Below are 20,927 nucleotides of genomic sequence, written 5' to 3' on the forward strand. Positions count from 1 at the left end.
TTGCAAAGTGCACTGTGATGTCACACCTCCATCTTTCTCGGTATTCCTCGATTCCCTGCTTGTTGACCGCAGTGTGTTAGTTGCTCACTTGCCTCTGTGACATATAAGAAGGAGACAATCTGAGAAGTGAGCCCTGGCACGGTGGCTCAGGAAGCCAAGAGCGTAAATGCAGTGGGTCTTTGCCTGCCTCACATCGGCTTCTGTCTGTGCTTTGCTGCCAGAAAAATCTGGTGTGGTTTTGAGGCGATATATATTGTATCTGGCCTCTTTGGCTCCACTGCACTATGCAATGGAAAAAGAGTACACTCTATCCAGAATGGCTTTGAGATTTAATTGAACCATAATGCCTCTTATGTGAGCATTTTGCAGAGGAATGAAGATCTCGCTTGACAAATGGGCCAGAGAAAACAAACTGGCGTGTCTGAGGGGTGAAGTGTAGAGTTGGGCTACTGACTCGTGAGCCTGCTTCTTCAGTCTGACTGGAGAAGATTGAAAAAAATCCAGTCATTTGTCTGCTGACATCCAAGGCATTTCTATTATATCCCTGTTGATTATTTCCATGCCCTTTCCAACATCCTGTAGCCTGGTAGTATTTGTTTCCTTAGATCCATCATAGGTGGAGCTATTTCTGCTCACCGGTTTCACAGAGACTGGGTGATGGATCATTTTGTGATTTGATGAATGCTGAAATGCCCACTGCACCTCACCAAACTTCTCATGAGCTTTCTGCTATTGAGAGCTGGGCTTGTGCCAAGGTGAAGTGTTCTGCCTAAAGTCTCAGAGTGGCTGAGGAAGCAGTTCATTACCTTTGAGAGAACTGGGTTTTTTTTATACATTCATTCTTCTCAGATTTGTGTTTATTTTAATCATATATTTAAAAAAAACGGCTTGTCATGAGGTGTTGAACACTCCGTCTCACCTTCTCCCATCTGTCTTCAGACTAATCGTGTGTTAATTGTTACTACTGTGAGGAGAGACTACAATGGGGTGCATTTGGCTTGTTATCACTTGTCATGAACCACCTATCACATTTACAATTACACCGCTATGTTTTTTGCTTTTTTGGTGTCTTTGTTTTTTTGTTTTTTGTAAGAGTCGATAAATCATCAGCAGATAAAAAGCAGCAGAGGTTTGACGCGCTGTCAGACACTTTGTAGCGTGACAGGACAGATAGGAAATCAGTTTACATCTATGTAAGGACTCCCGTAGGGAGAAATGTGCCTTCCTTTCCCCCTTACTTGACCCCTGTCGGCCGTGCCCACAACCACTGACACACAGCTTGTGGCTAATGTAGCAGCATTAGGATAGGTCATGTAGGTTCAACCCTGTCAGGGGCTGTCTAACTGGTCTTTTATTTGGTGGCCACGGCTGCCAGCACAGGCCAAAATTACACATTAAATGTTTTAATTTGTATTTACTCATGGACACTTACCTCGATTTTTTAAGCTCTGTTCCTTTGGTCTCTGCAGCAGAAACTGAACTGGTGTCGTCTCGGTCTACCTTATTTCTTAACTTCAGAAAATTACACACCGGATGTCTGTATTTGTGGGTTTGGGTGTGGTTCTCTTGCTTAAATCCCAAAGTGGTGGTGGCAAAGCTGCCCAGTACTTAAAGTTCACGTTTGATTTTCAAAGACCAGTAGTCTTTGTAGCAGTCAGCGCAACATTCAGATCAAATATTGATTGATCTGTCCGTGTAGAGAACTATTTTCTTGTTTTTTTTGTGATCAGAAGTTCTTGTCTGACCTTTTTTTTTTCTCTCTCTCTCTTTACAGCCGTGCAATTAAGACCAATCAGGACCTGCTTCCAGAGACGCCCTGGACAAACATCTTCTACGATGATTTCTGGGGCACCTTACTCACACACAGCGGCAGCCATAAGTCTTACCGACCCCTGTGTACCCTCTCCTTCCGCCTTAATCATGCTGTGGGTGGGCTGGAGCCTTGGGGTTACCACCTGGTTAATGTGGTCCTCCATGGGGCTGTGACAGGCCTGTTTACCTCACTCGCTCGCCTGCTGCTCGGAGGAGGACTGTGGAGCCTACTGGCTGGCTTGCTCTTCGCCGCTCACCCAATTCACACCGAGGCAGTGTCAGGTGTCGTCGGCCGAGCCGATGAAGGTGCCGCCCTGTTCTTCTTGCTGTCCCTGCTGTGTTACATACGTCACTGTAGGCTGCGGGGCCGTGCTGGGTCCTGGCGGCTCGTGGCCTGGTTCCTTGGTAGCTTGGGTTGCGCCGCCTGCAGCATGCTCTGGAAGGAGCTCGGAGTAACCGTTCTGGCTGTATCAGCGCTGTATGACGTCTGCGTTTTCCACAGGCTCAAACTGCGACAGATCATCGTGCTCCTTTACAAGGTAAACTGTTTTTTCTGTTGGAGTTTTTTGGTCATTTATGTTTGCAAAACAAGGTAAGCCTTTTAAAACTGAAGTCCATGTTTAATCTGAACTGGTCTGCCCCCTTCAGTATCGTCTCTTTGTGCAGTGATTCAGAAGGATCTCTCAGTGCTCCTCTTATGTTTGAATCGCTCCCTGAAATCCCTGATCTGAGCTTGTTGTTAAAGCTGTTTGTTAATGTAAGCTGTCACAACACTGAACCTAATTTGAGACAAATTATTATTATGTTAATGTCTTCATGATGGAAATTACTTATTTTAACAGAGGAAAAAAAATGGAACCACATTGCACATTTTAGAACTTTGATCCTGGAGGTTTGATCTGCTTAGATTTGTAACGCTCACGCTGTTACAAGCTGGTAATCGAGATTAAGGACAAATCTAAGCTTGAACTGAACTCGGGGTGAGAATGATTAGCAAACTACTAATCCTCTCACAAGTGGGCTTTTTTTATTCGATGAACATTGGAGGTTTTCTCCATTTTGTGTGTGTGTGTATTCAGACGGCGTGCAGAGATAAAAAGAGCAGGAAATGAAAATATTTTTCAGGACAAACAGCTGAGATAACAAAAAGCGATGGTCATTTTATATTTCCTTGTCGCCTTTGAAGCATCCAGCCATTAAGAAGCCCTTTTCCCCCAACAGCTCCTGTCAGAAGTATTTACTGTTTGCTGTCTAGTTCCTGTGACATCGCTGAATCCCTACCCATCATCACAAATTCAATGAGACATGTGCACAGATGTGACAAGTGTTCCAGAGGAGCCAATGAAAGGGGATCTCTCTTTTGGAAATGCCGTGTGGTAAGGAGGGACTGTGGTCAGCAAGGCTGCATGTAAAACATGAGACAGACAGATGAAACGATAAAAGCCAAAGAAGAAAATGAGATATTTCTCCTTTAGCCTCTCCTTTTTAGTGTGCAGCATAGTCTAAAAATGATGGTTGAGGGACTCTAGCTTCATCTCCAAGCTGTCCTCTCATGATTTAAGCCTTATCAGACTCCTGGTGTTGTCTGGAATATTGCCCATCCATTGCGGCAGGCGGACAGACCTTCTAATGGCTTGTCAGGCATGGCTGGACCAGAAAGGAAGCAGGGCCAAAAGGGCTACAGGAGATGATGCCTCAAAGCTGACAGTTTTTCTACTTTTGATTGAAAGTCCAAAAACCCTGCTGATCCAATTGTCTTTGCGGGAAGAAAAACTCCACTGGAACATGTGGATGTTTGTTTGTTTCAAGCTTTTTACAAATATTAAAATAGAATAAGAGTAATGTGTTTCTTGGAAGTAAACAAGGTTGCAAAATTAAAAAGAGAGTTGTTAAGATTTTTCCTGCAGCATGTGTTTCTTTGTTTTTGCAGGAACTGACGAATCAAGGCCGTCTCTCCCATTGCTATTACTTTGTCTTAATTGGTGCTAAGCCAGTCAGAGACATGTAAAATGGGAATACAAGGTTTTTTATCAGCTCTATAAAAGAGGACACACCTGTGTAATGCTGCTACAATGGGTGTGGTGTGGTGTGTCAGCTTTTCTCAGTACAAATCTGTTTGTTTTTACTGTAGCTGTCATAACAGAATATAAGGCTGAATTGACGTCACATCTGTCATTTGCTTCAAAGATTGTCTTGCAGTTGTTGTTTTTCAAGAATTGCAAAGCCACTTAAAAGTATGCAATTTATAAGGGCACGCCATTAACAGTAAACTTTGCCGGAGTATCCTTGTGGTGTTTGAAACATTCAAATCACCTTTCTTTAAAGCAGTGTCACAGGTGCTCAGTAACTCATTTTGAAGTCAAAACGGCTTAAAATTAGTATGAAAAAATAACAGTTAGATCTTTGCAAGACAAAGAGAAGTCAGGTCGCTTTGGGTTATTGTGCATTGAGGAGACAAATGAGGAGCTGTGGGCTGTCAGGCACACTGGAAGAACAAAGATTTTTTGAGGCAAGACTGTAAAAAAAAAAAAGCATATTTTTGATTTTCCTAACTTTAGCTGACAACCATCATTATCGTAGCATATCATTTCGTCACACCACAGACAACTTAAAAGCAAGAACAGCCAGAGACCTGTCATCATCACTTCAATCCCGTTAACTCGAGACGTTTCCATCTTATATGAACATCTGTGATGAAATGCTGTAGTACTGTATTCTCGTGAGTACGTATGTATGCGAGTCTCGTGACCCAATCGCTTACCCAAATGGCAAACAGTTCATTACTGCACCGTGTACATTTGTCTCTCTCCGTCTCCGTGGAGCGAGGCAGTCACTTTGAGTAATGGTACGCGAGGGGGACTTATTCCTCAGGGCGAGTTGAGCCTTCAGCCGCCCATATGAAATTTAAATTGTATACAGCGTTGCAAATGATGATCGCAGTGAAAATAAATACAGTTTGAGCTTTAAATTACAGGTTGAGATTTATCAGGTGCTGAAAATCCAGCTGCTAACTACCCACAGTGGCACATTAATATTCTGTGATAAGAGGGAAACTAGGCATAAAAAGCAAGAGAAAGGATCTGTCACCCTGTCCTTGCTTTTTCCATGTTTGATTTCAAGGAACTATTCTTCATTCAGGTTAAAGAGGCTGGCTCGATGAATGACTGACACGCCGTAATGGGCGCTATATATTTTATCGCCAAGCTCCACTCAGCTGGAGTCATTTGACATTTAGTGTTGCTTATCTGATTGTGGCGCACAGTCAATTACATTAGAGTTTTATATCTGCTGCAAATCTCCCTTTGTGTCGTTGCGGCTTCTGTGTGCAGTTTAAAGAGTGCAGGCAGTCGAAACTCGGAGCGTCACTGTAATTCCATGTAGGTTCATAACTCATCTCATCGAGACTTTGACTGCAGACTCTCTGCATACAAATCAGAGGCAGGAGCTAATGCATGGGTATTAGCTTGACTGATTTTTTTTTTTTTTCTCTTAATGTGTTGAAATTTGCATAACAGATCTGGGTGCATGAGAATTATGTGAATATGATGCAATATGTAAAACTGGAGTAAAGTCTTTTTCTCTGAGCCTCATAATATATTTCCTTTCAAAACATCTGATCGTGTATGTTCACAGATTGTGTCGTCTTGTAGTTTTGCCCCCCAAATAAAACACAGTTCTTTACCAGGCTTTGTATATAGAAGCTGTTCCAGTGTCTTTAGACTGAAACTAAAATGAACTTCTGGGCACATTCACTGCTGTGAAACTCTGGATGTGGAAAAAGGGGTTATGCATATTTGTAACTCAATTGCTATTGGTTACACACTTTCATACAAGAAAATAGGTTTGCTGCTAAAGCTGGAAGTTGCAGGGTTGATAAGCACGTACGGAGCATATTTTTGCAATTTGCACCAAAAAAATCTGCAAAGAGAGAAAACCAAGTATTGTTGATTAATTTGATTTATTTGTCAATTCTACAGGCATCTTTTTTTTTTTTTGGCTTTGTGCATTGTGAACACTGAATGTTTCACACATGTTGCATTTGGAGTAAAATCAAAGTGTAGGACTCTTTCTGCTTATATTGCTCGCTGCTCTGAAAGAAAGTCAATGAAAGAGATTAGAGGGAAACAATATGCGCAGACAGTAATTAAAAAAACAGGTGTTGCATGAGCATTGATGCCAGATTCATGGTGTCTGCAGGCGTACCCCTCGCCCCATCGCCCTCACCTCCAGAATGTAACATTGGATAAGAAGTTGTGAAAATGTCGAACTTAAAGTTTGACATGTTACTTTGAAGAATCTCACCTTCCCCCACTTATTTTTCCTCCCTGCAGTCATTAGTCTGTGTGCGATTACTGTTGACTGTACCAACACTTACTGTGTTAATATCTGTCACTACTGCCTTCTGCCTACCTTGGCTGCTAATTAGTTCTTTCTAAGACACGTGGTGTCTCCTAATACTAGAAAAAAAATTAAAAAAATGTCATTAAATTGTTTACTCAAGTTGACCTTTACAGCATTGATACTCACCAGTTGCTTTGTGCCTGATTAAAGCTTTTATGGCCATGTGTTGCTATGTATCCTGCTACTCCAAAGGCAATGAGTTTATAGCATTCAAATGTAACATAGTTGGCAATGGCGCATGTTTGGTGTAACCACAGTTTATGTGGAAAAACGTGCTTTTTATGAGACGGTTTCCTGCACAGCGTTAGCTAATAGGCTCATTTTCAATAAGAGATACTGAAACGCAATTAAGTGTCCTAATTTAGCTGAGGAAGGAATGCTTTTTAATGCGATCTGACGAATTTATTCCATAGCATAATGCAATAAAGTGTTTGTTCGTGGGACCTGGTGCTCTTTCTTTGTTAGCTCACCAATAAAATTGAAGACAGTGAAACTGGCCTGTTTGCAAGTTCTAACAGTGGAGAAAAACAGGACCTGTTAGGCCGTATACTTTTCCTTCATGAAATGCTTTTCTTTTTATTTAAGGGCCCATTTTTCTTCTCTTTGAATCATGGCCATATTAAACATGTCCTTATTTAACCAAAAAAATAGTCTTGATATTTTTTCACCTTCCTGAAAGTATGCTGTTCTTAAGGCCCCGACACTACTGATATGACTGTGTCAAGAGCAATCCTTTGAAGCTACGGTGTCGGAATCTGATGCTTTAAGAGTGTAAAATGGATAAAGACGAATTGTCTGATGTTATGTCAATATTGCACAAGCGATAGCAACTCCCAAGTGCACAAGAGTTCAGCTACATCTTTAAAAGAAACATGAGACATTCCTCTGCAGTCACTTTCAACATCTGACAACGAAACCACTGGAAAGTCATTTCTAAATCTAGGATGAGACCCAGCTGGCCCTTAGCGATTGTCAAACTCACAAGCGTCATTTTTTTCCTCACCTCCTGTTTTCTGTTCACACTTGTATGGTAAATGCACGAGCATAAAGCGTGTGCGTGGGTGGAACGTGTCTGAAGGTTGAAAGTTTTCTCGGACTGAGGGCTCAGGTGTTGTGCAGGTGGTGGGTTCAGCAAGGCCTGACCTCATGAGACTGGAGGGGCACGTGGGAGATGTGAGGTCCGTGCAAACATACAGCATGTACATGTGTAATGCATGTCTACATGCCAGTTTGTGTATGAAACTTATAGAGCCTGCATACAAATGTGACATCCATACATACCCTTGCTGTGCATTAGAAACACAGCCCACCCCATACATTTTTACCTGGGGCTCCACAGATGCTCCTCCATGCTCTAATGACTCCTGTCACAGTGTGATAGATGGAGCCTGGTGGGCTCAGCTAGTGCCCCCTGCCCTCACCCACCTGCTTCTCACGTGGGGAAATACATCGCCACTTCTGGTCTTGATTGGGAGACGGTTAATCGGAAGCATAGATAATGTAAACACATTCATAGAAAACCAGGATTAGTGCTTAGGCTGCATAATTTATGATGTTAGTTGGACATTTTGGGGGAAATAGTATTTTTTTAAAGACATGAACTGCTTTTATAAGACTGTTATACACCTGCCAGTATATTAGCTTAGCTCAGCATAAGGACTAGAAATAGAGAAATGGTTAGCTTAAATGTTAACCAGGAGAGAGCAAAACATTGGAAAACATCCTTTGATCTCAAACAATAGAATTAAAAGCAAACAAAAATGTTAGCACCAGAGCTTTAGAAGGGCTAACTTTGTTAGCTTTCACTTGAAGCTTGACATCCTATTTCAGAAGGATTGCAAGTTAACCACTTGCTGAAATTACATTTTGGTTCTGTTAACATTCTCATAGATATTCTCATCCAACTCAGTGATGCCAATACATTTAATCAAAAGTCAGCATTCTTATTTTAAAAAAACCCAAAATACTGGAAGTGTTTGCTGATACCTCGTCTCTTTAACGCCAAAAACAGCTCACATGCTAGCAGTGCAATATGAGATAAATTCCACACACAGACTACTGAGGCGGGCTTTCAGCCCTTCAATATCTTTCACTTCGGGCTAAAACGGTGCAAGTGCTACCACAGTGATGGAACCTGACTTTGGCTGGCTTTGGCTCAGCGTACCGATCATTAAACATAAGTGGACCTGACAGGCCCATTGCCAGCGACAGCCAATATGGCGGCCCTGACTATGCTGACAAAAACAAAAAAGATTCATGCTGGTATAAAAACAGATGTGAAACAGTGCATGGGGCTTGAAATATTTCACACTGTCCCTTTCCTCGCTTCTTGCTGAAAACCATTTGTTCTTTTTGTAGCCAGCGTGTCTCAGAATCGATAGCGGTACGTTATGTAAGACCTCGGCTCTAAAAAGGAACGTCCCACAGCACCAGTGTCCTACTCTATCCTTCAGCTGCATACATCGCCTGTCTTAATGGAGATGTGTATGGATTTACTGTTCCTTCTGTTTTCCCAAGATCATTAAGCTTTCTGAAGGGATAATTTATTCAGCCAGACGTATTACAGGGAGTCACGGTGATGTAATTAACTTCAGTGTATTTGTTCACATGTTTTTTTTGTTTAGTCAACATTTAAAGCAAGCTGGCTCCTTCCTTGGATACAGTACAGTAAGGCTGACTGATACTTTAAAGTTTAAAGTTTTGCAAACTATAGTTTAAACCTTCAGTACTGCTTCTTTCAGTTTTTATCCGTGACTCCTATTTATGGATCCTTTTATGGTCTCAGCAAATCAACTGGCATATAAAATGAGTCAGCCAGAATGACATTTCGTCTAGACTTCCAGCTAACGTGCCGATATAAATGGACTAGCGTAACCCTCTGTAAGGCCTTATATAGGCACTTCATCTCATGTACTTTCTTGTTTTTGCCTCTCTTTGAAACGCTTGACTCAGTGTTATTTAATTTAATTAGGTAAAATTGAAAATGGTCACCAAAAATTACACCCTTCAGTTTTACATATAATATAGTTGTTTACAAAAACGCTTTGTTTTCAGAGGTTTTGTGAGGTATGGTTATGCAAAACAATCAAATCACAGTCAAAATATAAAATGTGGAATGGCTCAGAGTGGTGTGGCAGGTTTACAGTACTCCTGGGAAATTTTCTCAAGTTAGTTGTTTGTATTCTTAGTACAGTAAATACAGCTTTTAGGAAGTCTAATCAAAACAAGTGTAATCAGATATCCAGGAAACTTTAAACTGCTGCCATAAATAAAATCATTCACATGCATAACCTGGGCAGCTTGCCACTGTACACAAACTGAAGCAGGAGAAACAAATGACATGAGGTCCAAATCTAGGATTATCAGCGTGGGCGTTCCAAGTAAGATGGACAAGAACTGATGAGAAACTGTGCATCTGCAAAGAGGAAGGGAGCTGAAATGTGTTAGAAGTGTTAAAGAAGCGCGATGGTAATGGATGGGACAGCCAAGGGACAAAGAGGAAGACCCCAGGTCTGCTGAAGAGAATTTAGGATGCAGAGTCTGTGTGAGATACTTCTGTTGGATGGCCTGTCGCTACCCATGAGCCTTCAATCACTGGATGCTATTTAGGAATAGACCCAGATGCCAAGCTGGTGATGTTGAACTCATCAAATCAGTCAGTCATGAAGGATCCCTCTGGGACTTTTCAAAGCATGCAAATCACGTTTTCTTTTAGGGTTTGGGGGGTTCCCCCATCCCCAAAGTCATGTTGCATTAAAAGTCACACACCTGCATATGAGACCAAAATAATACTGTTTTATCTGCACTAACCACATAAGATAAAACTGTAGGTGAAATTTATCCTCTGAAAGATGCATAAAGATGACATCGTGGAGTCACGAAACAGATTGTTTCAGCTTTTCACTTCCAAACTACTTCAGTAAATTTTTCCCTTTTTTTGAATTATGTCCATTTAAAGCTGCTGTTCTCCTCTAAGATTATATGCTCAGCTAGTATTGAAACAAAGAGTTTCATGTGGAGCCAGAGTTTTCTTCCAGTGTGCTGAATTTGTGATTAAGCACATGCAGATTGTTGGGCATGCTAACGCAGCCAAGTGTTGCTCTTCAGCTGTTTGCCCCTCATTTCTTGCTGTTCTCTCTAATAATCTCCCATTCCTTCTTGTTTAGCTGCTGAGTTGCAGTTTTTTTTTGTCCTTAAACATTCAGTCATCCGTTTGGTGTGGATGGAATCTGGCCCACACCCAGTTCTAGTTTCTCTGTAATGACACACTGGATTGATGGTTGCAGTGGTAAAGCCAAGCCACGCTGAACAATCCATCAGTTGTAAACATGGGTTCAGATTGTGAGACGAAGCCTCCTCAACAATGTGATTTGTATTGAGGCTTCAATGGATTAAAGATACCTTTATTTAGAACATACTTAGCTGAAAAAAATATGTAATATCTTAAAATCCTTTTATTGCAAAAGAGATGTCAAACCTGCCTGATTTCTGTGCCAGCACATCTGTGAATTTTTCTGTCAATCCCTGACTCATTGGTAATCTCAGACCATACCGCTGTACTGAGATATTTTACTGAAGACCTACGGAAAGATATCTGGGATGCCTGCAATATTAACGCTTTTTTTCCTTTTCTGTTTGATCCTTTTCTTTGTAATGTTGATCAATAATTCACTCTCTGGAGCCCATTCTCTGCTTGGCCAATTTTGATTTAGTGTCTTTGCTGAAAACTACAAATTAAAGTAATTGCATGATTCGCCATGGATTTTACCAGATGATACATTCTGTGAAATGTGTGAAACAATGAGCTGAAACACTCCGTTAAGGTCTGGTGACTGTACTCATCACAACCTCAGTCTTTCCCTCTGTACAGTGTCCTGCTCTTCTGCTTTAAAAACAACATATAATGTTTGCAGTCATACTTAATCTGCCCTATCACAGAATGTCTCTTTCACTGTGATAGAGTTCACTATCGTAGTGAACGCAACTCAGACATGAAAGGTGATTTTTGGAGCAGTCTTTGTGTACTCAGGCCGGTGAGGTGTGTGTCTGTTGCGCACTCTTTGATGTCTGTTGATTATTGTTGGTGCCGACATGTTTGAAATGGGTCGATTTTCTTTGTTTCTGCTTGTTTGTTCATTGGTTTTTTTTTCTTTTTTAAAAGAGCATTTTGAAGTGTTTCTGTGGCCGACTGGGAGCAGGAGGCTCACTCCAAGATTTTCCTTTTTCTAATGTGTAGAAATTTTTGTACTCAGTGCACACACAAAATTATTGTTGTATTCAAGAAATGTGCACATGAGCATATTTACTGTGGTATGTTAGTGAATCAAAATTATTCTAAATCAACAGGCCTGTGCTATCTGCATGCTTCTACACCCCATTTCTCAATATAAGGAAGCAGTTTCACCTTTGGGTACAGTGCTGAGAGAAGAGTGAACCCTGTACTGCTAAAATGAAGGAGAAGGTCTGACTGAAACACCTGAAACGGTGCCTGAGGAGGAAAACCGGCAACGCACACCCTTCCATAGTGTCTCCACGGCAGTGAGGATAGTTTGAATTAGATAATACACTTAAATTAAATAAAAAATTTTTTTAAATCTAACATATTGAATTTCCCCTAAGACACTCACTGTAAATAAAAAAAGACATTAAAAAAGGCGAAAAAACATTACACATTTGTCTAACAAGCTAAAATTGCCCAGTTCAGTGTCATTCACTGATGTGTGCTTATACATACATTTATACATATTTTATAATTTTATACATATTTTTGTACACAGTCATGTAAACAGTCGTGCATGGTTTACACACAGATTTGTGCAGATGAACCAAAAATTTGTCCCCTTCCCATTTAAGAAAATGGCGTGCACTTTTGTTTAAAATGATGATATGTGAGTGTAGCAGTGCAATATGAGGATTTCAGTCGTGAGCAAGGTGCTCATTCAGACATAAAGCTGACTCATTCGAATACTGTTAGATTAATGCAAATGTGTGAAAGGAGCTAGACTCACAAACAGCCGTCAAAACCAACTGATGATTCAGCTCAGTGCATTCTTAACTGCTTTTTATTTGGCATTTGTGTCAACTCATTATTAGTGGGGGTGGGGGGGGGGCTTCTCTCATGCTTATTACTGGCCAGTATACAAAGTAACAAATGGCATGCTGTCACTATTTCAGTGGGCAACTGTAACATGACACACCAGACAGAGTGGTTCAGAAAGTGGTTGACAGAAGAAAGAATGCAATTGGAGCAATTGTCTACAACCAGCATGTGACATTCCTCTGACAGTCTATCTGCTTAGATTTGGACCCCTGCTCTGGCTTTGAGTCATTCATTCATGCACCGTAGGAGCTTACTGCTGCTCTAAACCCAACAGTACAATGACTCTTATCTCCCAAATGCATAGTAATGAGAGAGAATCCAAGCATGTACAGAATAAATCTAGTCTGGACACAACTGGCAACATTCTTTAAAAACGGTACATTTTTACTTTTTTTTTCATTTATCTTTAAAGTTTCATACTTGTACCGTAAGCAGCACAGGGCACACACACGTCTCCCTCCAGCAACAAAAAAATTTCCCCCCTTCAAGCTTGAATCAGCATCTTGTCGCAGCAAATTTGCAGTAGCGGTCACATAGTCTGGTTGGCCCTTGCAGTACAAATAAATATGGGAAATGAAAGCCCAGAAATCGGGAACAGTCGGTTTATTTTTCAAACCATTTCTGTGGTTTCACTCAATAAATATCATCTCTGAAATGTTAAGGCTTTGAGTCCACTTTGGTTTTCCATTGTCATTATGTTCTTATTGTTTGGGCAGCCTGAGCATTTTGCCTTTTCCAGTGTGTATACAGAGTAGTATAGAAGGTGATTTTAGAGTCGGTTCATTCTTTGTTTCTCACATGTGACCCAGCAAATAAACTGGGGAAAACTTTACAGATGCAAAACGGCAGAAGTTGGTGAATGAAATGAAATTTAGTTTTTTCATTCAGGAAGTTTGTCATCCTCCTCATGGATACACACAATACCTTCCTCCCTTTACTACAAGATTTACGTGTAGATTTCATCCTCTCAGCTGCTCCGTCTGGTTGGACAGAATAAAGTTCCCCTTTTCTGTGCCATTACAAATCTATAGATGTCTGATTGCAACTGATGACAGAATAAATGGGAGAGAGTGACTCTGTCTGACCTCTGATTTCAGCATGAAAGGATGACATGTTTTAGCCTTTTAAAGTAAGTGCCTTTAAAGAGGCTCAGTTAGAGTAAAACAGAGCGAGTGAGGCTGGAATGTTGACTTAACGGTTTTGAGAGAAATGGATCCCATGTTGCTGCAGTGATTATGGTTAATAAAGGCTGACCGAGAGAGCGTGAACTGGCATATTTTGTTATGTATTGGTTGAAAATATTCTTGCTCACATTTGTTTGCTTTCATCATATAAATTCCAAGTTTTTCCACAGCAGGTGATTCCACTGAACTTACAAATGAAAATGTTATTTTCACATTTAACATATCAGTGCCAGTGTGGTGGGATTCCCCTCCTGTAGGCCTCCTTCCCACTTTGTCTTACCTCCTTCTTCATTACAAACATATCTCTCTCACTGCAATGTACTCCATGTGTTTTGAATAATACTAATCATCATCTTAGTAATGACCAGTATTACAGTGATTATCAGGCAGCCATAAGACAGAGTCACCGTTTTACAGGTAAATTGATGTGTGGAGTTTTTCTTCTTCAGTCATCTTTCTCACTCACTATCTGTTAATAGACCTCACTGCACTGAATCATACTTGTTATAAATCTCTGTCTCTCTTCCACAGCATGTCTTTATCCTGTCTTCTTCCCATCATCCCCAACTGGTCGCAGCAGATGGCCCCGCCCCTCCCTGAGTCTGGTTCTGCTGGAGGTTTCTTCCTGTTAAAAGGGAGTTTTTCCTTCCCACTGTCGCCATAGTGCTTGCTCATAGGGGGTCATATGATTGTTGGGTTGTTCTCTGTATGTATTATTGTAGGGTCTACCTTACAATATAAAGCACCTTGAAGTGACTGTTGTTGTGATTTGGCGCTGTATAAATAGAATAGAATTGAAATTACTGTTCATGCTCACAGTTGCAGTTGTCTTTCTCAGATCAAGTCCTCAGCTTGATCCAACTAACTTCTTATATCTTACAATACATTTCAATGTGCCTGTGCATAATTTAACAATCACCAAAAATTTGTAGCTGTGGAGTCACCGTTTAAGAATTTGAAAATGAACCACGGATGTAACTTTAAACAAGAAAGCCTAAGAGCATATTTTGCAATCTGTAAAAAATAAAAATTCAATACATTTCTTTACTATAGAATACAACAAAAGGTTTAAATAAATAATAAAATAAAACAGTTCGTGCATGTGCGAAGGAAAATTGCGAGCCGCTAATTGAGCTTTATCATCAGCCATCTGTTGGTGATCCATAACGCACTTTTAGGAAATGGACAGGCTCGTATCTTGTCTTTCTTACTAACTATCAGGTTTTACACCCAAAGTCTGTCGTACAAAGGGAGAGCACAGCAGCTGCAGCAGCAGAGAGATAGATGGTAAATTTGTGGTCCATCAACCACAAGCTTGATTAGTTGATCCAGCAGTTAAAGATCAAAGGCACAAGCACAGAATGTATCCATCCATCAAGCCTGCAGAAAGGTTTATGCAGACTTTTTAGGGACTCGTACTAAATTCGAGCTTTCTGGGAGTGTGTGCACACGCGTGTGACAGAGGTAATACTCACTGATTGGTACCCTGAGCTCATTTTTTCTTCCATTACAAGTCTATCAATGTGAGGCAGGATCTTGATGAAAGGCCTTCTGCAGACAATTGATCTCAGTAATGATGAAGAGGTGGGGATAGGTCAGACATGCCACTTCTTTCACCGGATTTTCACTTAGGTGCTCGCTGAAGTGAAAGCCAGTCACAGCGCTGCACTTTGATAGGCTACCTATATGTGTTGTGTGATCGATTTTTTTTTTTTTTAAATTCTCTTGAGCAATAGTATAATGCCCATTTACCAAATACAAAAAAGGCTTGTATGCACCTTGAGAAAAGAGCGTTTTTCTCCAAACAAATTAATTAAATTTCTCCCTGAGGTCTTTCCACTTTTTTGCCACAAACCTTCATTCACAAAACTAAATGGATGTTTAAAAGAAAAAACCTGATTGAGTTTTCTTCTCAGTCAAATGAACCTAATCAAAGTGGAGACATGGAAAAAGGCAGGCACAGGCACAAACTGGGATTTTGTAATTGGCCTGTTTTGCATTTTATCTCCAAGGATATTTTATTCACACGCATGCCTTATAAAGCCTAAATTGTTTCAGTTCTCAGCTGATTGCTGCTAAAACACAAAAGAGAAGAAAAAACACTGCCCCATGCCTCCTACAGGGTTGTGTTCAACCACTTATTTCAGACTAAACTGGATTATTGACAAAAGACACAAAGCGGGAACGCCTTGGTTTTCCTGCATAATAGAGCCGTAGCGCCCTGGGAGCCGTTGCCTGGTAGTAACTGAACTTATGCCTTTGAACAGTAGACGTTTTTAACTGGAAGCATAATATAGAAGATGCACATGTTTGTTTATTCCAGAGATTATAGCGACAGGGTTCATGTCCCAGAATATATTCGGAGCATTTTCACATTTTTTTCTTTTGCCACATATATTTTTCAAAGGTCAATGCATTTGGTAAAGTATGCCAGGAGGAGTAATAGAGTTACAAATGTGTACTGAAGCGAAATCAAAGGGCTGTTTTATGTTTTGGGTGCTGCCCGAAGACTTCGATTTGCACAGAAAAACCTCAGTGCAGCACAAGAATTTGAATGAAACACCGCCTCAGTCTACAGCACTGGCATATGGATGTGGTTAAGGAGGAGGTGTCTGAGCATTAGCTGCTCTCTGGGAAGAGATGAGGAATATCTGTTTGTCACATTTCCAGGTACGAACGATTAGAAGTAATTTAGGGCTGTCACAGGTGAACCCGGACTGAACTGAAACATAGTTGCGACTTCATTGTCCAGTAGACAGCAATCTGCATCACGCCAAGGACAAAAATTATTTGCAGAGAAGTACAGCATAATTCATTAAAGGCGCTGAAACCACCTCAGAGGATATTCGAGTGTTGTGTGAACCGGGCGCTGCGACCGAGGACACTCGGATTTGAAAAATCTGTCAAAAATAGACAGAGCTTTTCTTCCTGTTTCTCCTGCAGTGCTTTACGTTTGCAGCTTGGTAGCGTCTTGTCAAGGCGTGCTTAAACCAGAGTCATCTCAAGAGTCTGTCGAAGATCCTCATAAATCCCAGCTGGATCTCCCTGAAGCAGTCATTGAGATGTATTAACACTGCTCAGCAAGCCTCTCTGTTAAACTCTGCTCAAAGTACAGCCGCTGGGCCTCAAAGACCATTTCAGTCCACTTCATTTCTTCGTAGGGTTCCTGCTCACCTGCTTCTTTCAAAACTGGACACAGCTTCTGTGATTTTAGAGATGATTAAAAGTGCCGGGGAGAGGAAGAGTTCATACGAAGTTCAGATGACAGCTTTTAAATCTGGGCTGTGGGGCAATCATTTTAAAGGACTGCTATATGTGTAAGTGCATCTGATTTTCAGTGCTACCCAAAGCTAAAAAGTATGTAATTCATTCACATGTGCAGCGTGCAGCTTGCTAAGAACTTTATGAGACAGACAAGTTATTCTGACATGTTCATTTTGGAACTATCACGTCTTTGCAATAAATATGAACTATGACTGACAAAATAAAAGTCTTTGATTCTGTGCAAAGGTGATACATCTCAATAATACTGACTCTAAAGCTCCCCAGTTAACACTTCTCACTTGTTTGATTTTGTTTAAAACAGAATCAAAAAAGCGGTTTTATTTTTTTTATGTGTAATTGATCCAATCAGCTGCTAGCTGTATAGCTTCATATTTGCATATTTGGGGATCTGTCTCATTTCCCTATTGTTTTGTTTTATTTTGACCAATTCTGTGCTTCATCCAGCAACGAGCAGATTATAGATGGTTTATTTTTTCTTTACTAGACCTTTTAACCTTTATTGCCTCACAGACAGGTGGTTAGGGCAAAATAATTGGCATTGTTTTTTTATGAATTTGTCTGGCCTTTCAACATAAAATCTAAACTAGATTGATTTTTGTTTCACTTGGTTCATCTATTAGGACCCCGCACAGCGATTTATTGTTTCATTTCCCTAATTTGATGCCATTTAACAGCATCTAATGAAAATTCCTCTTCATCCTACTGTCTCCCCTGGATTTCCACAGGGAGCTGACCGTAGCGCTTTCAGCAGTTGCTCAGATTAATGAGAAACTGTGATCTGGATCTGACCTTTTGTTGCCAAGTGCCTAAACGACTTATCCAACAGTGGCATATCCTGGCACATCCCCACAAAATACTGAATCGCTGGGGGTTGATGTCAGGCCTCCAGTGAAGGGTTTGACAGAGCTGACCTTATGCGAGATCTTTTTTTTTCATGCTTGTGATATTTCCCCAAACTGTTTTGAATAATATATCCAATATTCAGCTGCGAGTCTGTGTTGTTGTTGTTGTTGTTGTTGCATAAGGTGAAAGAAGCCATTTGGGAATTGATTTATTTAACTCTTCACTGTAACACACCAGTGGGAGTTGTTGCAAAGTACTTCTGTTGGTTTGCTTTTTATGCACGTGTCTTTTATATTCACCCTCACTGAATTCACTGAATGTAATATTTTTTGCCTGTAGATCATTGTGGTGTCGCCTGCTGTGTTTTAAGCCTAATTTCCTGCTGCCTTTGTGTGGCAGCGACAGCTCTTAGTATTTGCAGTGATCATTAGCAGACAACAGCTGTCCCCAGAGGTTACTGAAGCCTTTCTTCACAGATACAATCTGAAATGACAATGGACAGGCGAGAAAATCAATAGTACAACCCCCAAAGCAGTCGTGGCATGATGTCTATGATCACAGATGAGACATCATCATCCCCTTTGGCATGTGGAGATGGAGAAAGATCACATTCACTGGAATAAAAATAATGTGGGTTCAGGATTGCCTTGGGTTTCAGCTTAAATAATTGGATTACAGCATCAAGGGCTATGATGCCCTGGTGATTTATATGCAGGTGGCTGAGACTCTTTGGGCAAGCTATCAGCCAATAGATCATATTTTGATGATCTATATTATTTGCTTTTGGGGTCTGAAATAATATTTTCAGTTTTTTATTAATTTTATTTCCAGGCCGTGTACAGGTTTCTACTGTAGGACACAAACATGTTTTTTAAGTTAGACTTTCCAACATTAGCACATAAAAAAGGTTGGTTGGTCCTAACTTTGGAACAGGCTCGTGGAGAAACAGAGCCAGTCTTTCTTCAACGCTGTGCCAGCAAATGATTAAACAACCAAACACGCTATAAATATTGCATCAGCATTCCCACACAACATTAGGGAAAGTGTTTAATATTAAGCCTATAACACGATGAATGGAGTTTATATAGTTGTGTTTATTTTGTTATGTCTGCAAAGGCCATAAATAGAACGTTAGGATGCAAGGTCACCTTTATTTTGAAAAATTCACAAACTGACACAGTGTTAATGTTCCTGCTTTAATAAAACTTTATGTGGTGTTCCTCCTCTTGGAAGGCATAAAGTTCAAAGAAAGGAAAAAGGTGTCACAAAACTTAATTGCTTTTATTTCACAGCTTTCTGTGGAAGCACAACTGAAGATTTTGATTAAACACATTTCAAAGCTGCTCCGTCGAGTCAACACTTTAGAAATGGTTATTGAATCATTCACTTTCCGATGACTCGCTGCGTCTGTAGTGGAGGCCACAAAGTAGCGATTCTATTATTCCACTCGTTGGTCTGGGTCAAAGTGAAAGTAAAGGTCTGAGAGTCGTAAATATGCAGCCGCTGAGAAAGCAGTTGCGGTGTGAGCCTTTTATGTTTGCAGTATATTTTATAACACAGTCATTTCCTACTTTCCTTTCCTGCAGATTGAAGGTATAATCTCTGCTTTTGGTTTTCTTTGTCTTTCAGAGGAAGAACGCCCACCTGCTGCTGAACGTGTTTGTGCTGGCAGCGTGGGGATTCTTCCTATTGGCCTGTCGCTTCTACTGGATGGGCAACAAACCTCCAAACTTCTCCAACTCTGACAACCCAGCGGCTGACTCGCCCTCGCTCATCACCAGGACTCTGACCTTCTTCTACCTTCCTGCTGTTAACTTCTGGCTCCTCCTCTGCCCAGACACACTAAGTTTCGATTGGTCGATGGATGCCGTTCCTCTGATCAGGAGCCTTGCTGACTGGAGGAACTTTCATACAGTAGTCTTCTATTCTGGTCTGTTGTTGCTTGCTTGGTTCGGCTTGTGGACACATCGTGCACCCAGGGGAAAGGACACTAATGGCAAAGTGCATCATTACACCAATGGCAGAAATGGGAACAGTAATGGGCACAGTTACAGTTATAATGATTATGAGCACGTGAACAATTCCAATACGGATGCTCACATAAATAATACGCAAAATGGCACCAAAAAGCACTATGAGAGCAGGACTCCTCTACCTACCACTGAAAATGTTGTGGTGTTCTCACTGGGCCTCCTGGCTATCCCTTTTCTACCTGCCACAAACTTGTTTTTCTATGTGGGATTTGTGATAGCCGAGCGAGTACTGTACATCCCGAGTATGGGCTTTTGCCTGCTGGTTGCAGTGGGGATCAGGTCCCTCTACATCCGACTACGGCGCAGATCATCCAGAACAATGTTGGTGTACTCCAGCGCAGCACTGGTTCTATTTTTTGGTGTCAAAACAGTTTTGAGGAACCAGGACTGGCAAAATGAAGAAATGCTCTACAAGTCAGGGATTTATGTCAATCCTGCTAAAGGTAAGATGTGTGCCTTTATTCGTATATATGTAAACATGTAAAATCATACGCACTTTATATGCAACCATTATATTTATTTGTCTGAATAATTCAAAGCAAATATTTAGGCGAGGTTTTGAATTTGATTATGTGCACCGTCCATCAGTTTGCTATCATCCTGAATAACTCAAATAACACATGTTAATTCTCAATATTCTTACGAGTCTACTATTATTCTAAGGAATACAACAGAGCTGTACTTTTTGATCTGACACTTTTCTTATACTTGGCATGCAATCTGTTTAATTGGAAAGGCACCATCTGTGACTGGCACCTTCAGTAAAAGATCAAATATTCTAAAGCTTCATATTAAAGGTCATCAGACACTGATTCCTATCCAAACCGAAGCTCTTGGAGCTGCTGAGCGGAGAAGCAGGACAGGGCCCCACAAAGCAGCAGAAGGGCATGTTGCGTTAGCTAATTTCCCTTTCAGATTCTGCAGCGGCGCTGAGGCATGACAGCTGTTTGTTTTGGCAGGCCATCAGCCGAACCAAGTAGCAGAAATGTCCACGACTCACATTCAATAAAGTTAATATGAGATGAGAAAAGAGCCCAGTCTCTCTCACACACACACACACACACACACACACACACACACACACACACACACACACACACACACACACACACACACACACACACTGGATTGTTCAAAGTGTGAGATTCTGAATACACAGAATGTCTAAGACACTTTTTTCACAAGCATTCATAACTGGATAGGTGAATGAAGAAAGCTTTTATGTTTTTTCCTGTTACACTAAACAGTTGTGAGTTATAAAAGCTGCAC

The 20,927-nt window shown here is 40.9% G+C and overlaps 1 protein-coding gene across 2 annotated transcripts in view; it reads left to right on the top strand.

Moving 5' to 3' along the window:
* Positions 1–20,927, top strand: part of tmtc2b (transmembrane O-mannosyltransferase targeting cadherins 2b) — an 86,717-nt gene that overhangs the window by 38,696 nt on the left and 27,094 nt on the right. For both annotated transcript variants that reach the window (XR_002062952.2, XM_003447120.5), the window contains exons 2-3: positions 1,775–2,351; positions 19,255–20,101. Coding sequence is in view for 1 of the 2 variants with exons in the window: in XM_003447120.5 (XP_003447168.1) it covers positions 1,775–2,351; positions 19,255–20,101 (1,424 nt within the window). In the remaining variant the exon portion in view is untranslated. The remainder of the gene's footprint in view (positions 1–1,774; positions 2,352–19,254; positions 20,102–20,927) is intronic.

The sequence above is a fragment of the Oreochromis niloticus genome, linkage group LG7, assembly GCF_001858045.2.
Source record: "Oreochromis niloticus isolate F11D_XX linkage group LG7, O_niloticus_UMD_NMBU, whole genome shotgun sequence".
Lineage (NCBI taxonomy): Eukaryota > Metazoa > Chordata > Actinopteri > Cichliformes > Cichlidae > Oreochromis > Oreochromis niloticus.